Consider the following 2409-nt stretch of genomic DNA (forward strand, 5'->3'; position numbering starts at 1 on the left):
CTAGATGCTGTTGTAGAAAAAGTAGGGGAGGAAAATATTGTACAAGTTGTTATAGACAATGCATCAAATTATAAGGTTGCCGGAGAGATGCTAATGGAAAAAAGGACTAAACTTTTTTGGACACCTTGTGCTGCACATTGCATTGATTTGATGCTAGAGGATTTAGATAACAAAATCAGAGTACATAATGTAACAATTTCTAAAGGTAGGAGGATAACCACTTTCATATATTCTCGAACAATGGTGCACACTTGGCTAAAGGAGTTCACAAAAGAAAGAGAGTTAATAAGGCCTGGTGTTACTTGATTTGCAACTTCTTACTTGACTTTAAGATGTCTAAATGAGCAAAAAGGACCATTGATAATGTTCACGTCTTCTAAGTGGAGAACAAGTAGATTTGCTAAATCTGTGGAAGGAAAGAAGGTTCAACGTATAGTTTTGGATACTCGTGGGTTTTGGAATGGAGTAATAACATGCTTGAAAGCTTCCCTTCCCCTTGTTAAGGTGCTTAGAATGGTGGACTCAGATGAACCTGCCATGGGATTCATTTATGATGCAATGGAACAAGCCAAAATTCAAATAAAGGAAAATTTCAACAATGTGGAGAGAAAGTAAGTAATTTTGATTTTGTTTTGTTTTCTTCTTTTTTACTTATAAATTCAATATTGTAGTATTTGTTTACATGTTACATATTTTTTTTTAGTTATACACCTATGTTGGATATTGTTGTTGAGCGATGCATAGACCATTGCATGCTGCTGGTTACTATCTGAACCCACAAATTCATTTCAAACCAAACTTCAAACCCAATGCAGACATCAAAATTGGCTTGTATGCTTGTTTACAAAGAATGGTCCATGACCCTGATGAACGAGTAATGATTGATTTGCAACTCGATTCCTTTCATAATGCACGAGGTTTATTTGGATTGCCTACTGCTGTGATGACCAGATATAAAAAGTCACCAGGTTCATTCTTCAACTTTTTTTTTCCTTTTTTCGTTCTTAATGTTAATGATTTAAAACTGAGTTCTATATTTTGCACTCTGGTTGTTATATATACTTGTACAGCTGATTGGTGGGATTCATATGGAAATAAATGCCCAGAACTTAAAAGTTTTGCTACTCGGATTTTGAGCTTAACTTGTAGCTCCTTTGGTTGTGAGCGGAATTGGAGTGCATGTGAGATGGTAAGCTTATATAACTAAAATAAGAAGTTGAATGCAGCTTGTTGATATAAGTAGGCATATAATATATTATTCCTCTTTTTCCAATGCTATACGTAGGTGCATACAAAGAAGCGAAATCGTTTACACCAAAAAAAAAATGAATGATTTGGTATTTGTTATGTACAATCTCAAACTAAAGCAAAAACAACATCAAAGAGCTGCCAAGTATCAAGACCCAATTACATTAGATGACATGTCTTCGGATGATGAATGGATTACAGAAATGGAGGAGCCTGTTCTCCCTAAAAATGGAGCATGGTTGAATGTCCTTGATAGAGCTGCTAGAAGAGCAGCCAAAGAAGCCTCAAATGTAGTGGGTGAAAACAATGATGATCCATCTCAAAGTAAGTTTTTTTGTGAAAATAATAATTTGATGTGTTACATTCCTCTAATAGATATATAATATGTAATTAGTAATTAGTAACTTTCTTTAATCTCTTTCCCGTAGGTGTAAATGTTGAGCAACTTGTAATTAGTGATGATGACAAAGACATAGCTGCTTGTGTTGCTTCAAATGAGGTTGATGATTCTAGAAATGTAGAAATAAACTTTTTTGATCTTGATGGTGATGGTGATCTTGATGGGTGTGTAACGGGAATGGGAACAGGAATGGTTACAGGAACAACCGGAACAGAGAGCTTTGATGATGCCAATGATAAGAATTTTGGTTATAATGAAGAGTAGCTTGTTGATTATTCAGTTTTTTAGCTTTTATGAGGTTTGAACTATGTTTTTCTATACTATTTTGACTATGTACGCTTTAAAATATTTGTAAAATCATCTTAATTATGTAACAATGTTCATATATGAGCAAAAGTGTGTTTTCTAACAATTATTTTTACTTGAGAAATATGTACTACCAATTTGGTTACTTATTTCTTCAAATTTATAGGATCTTACGATTCTACGATCTGATCCTACCCCCCTTATCGATCCAAAGTAGGATCCCGATCCCGACAACTTTGGTTTGGATAGAAGAAAATGGAAGGAAAAGAAGGGGAGGGAAAGGGACAAACTCTCTTGTTTGGGTAAAGAATTGAGGGAAGGAAGGGAAAGGAGAAGGAGAGATCCATTTTCCCTCTCTCTTTAATAAGCATAATCACTCCAAAATTGGAGAGATTTGGAGGGAAAATGGAGTTCACCTCCCCCTCTTTCTTTCCCCTTCCCTTCCCTTCCTCATT

The 2409-nt window shown here is 35.0% G+C and overlaps 2 protein-coding genes across 2 annotated transcripts; both read left to right on the forward strand.

The window, feature by feature from the left end:
• Positions 1 to 363: 363 nt before the first annotated feature.
• On the forward strand, positions 364 to 1207 carry LOC145592144 (uncharacterized). Its single transcript, XM_081648603.1, has 3 exons — positions 364 to 611; positions 745 to 968; positions 1071 to 1207. The coding sequence occupies exons 1-3, from the start codon at positions 364 to 366 to the stop codon at positions 1205 to 1207; spliced, it is 609 nt and encodes a 202-aa protein (XP_081504729.1).
• LOC145590876 (uncharacterized) lies at positions 721 to 2008 on the forward strand. Its single transcript, XM_081647268.1, has 4 exons — positions 721 to 968; positions 1071 to 1189; positions 1286 to 1572; positions 1677 to 2008. Exons 3-4 carry the CDS (start codon positions 1326 to 1328, stop codon positions 1910 to 1912), a joined length of 483 nt encoding a protein of 160 aa, XP_081503394.1. The 5' UTR covers positions 721 to 968; positions 1071 to 1189; positions 1286 to 1325; the 3' UTR covers positions 1913 to 2008.
• The last annotated feature ends 401 nt before the right edge of the window (positions 2009 to 2409 follow it).

This window comes from Chenopodium album, chromosome 18 (genome assembly GCF_948465745.1).
Source record: "Chenopodium album chromosome 18, dcCheAlbu1.1, whole genome shotgun sequence".
Classification (NCBI taxonomy): Eukaryota; Viridiplantae; Streptophyta; class Magnoliopsida; order Caryophyllales; family Amaranthaceae; genus Chenopodium; species Chenopodium album.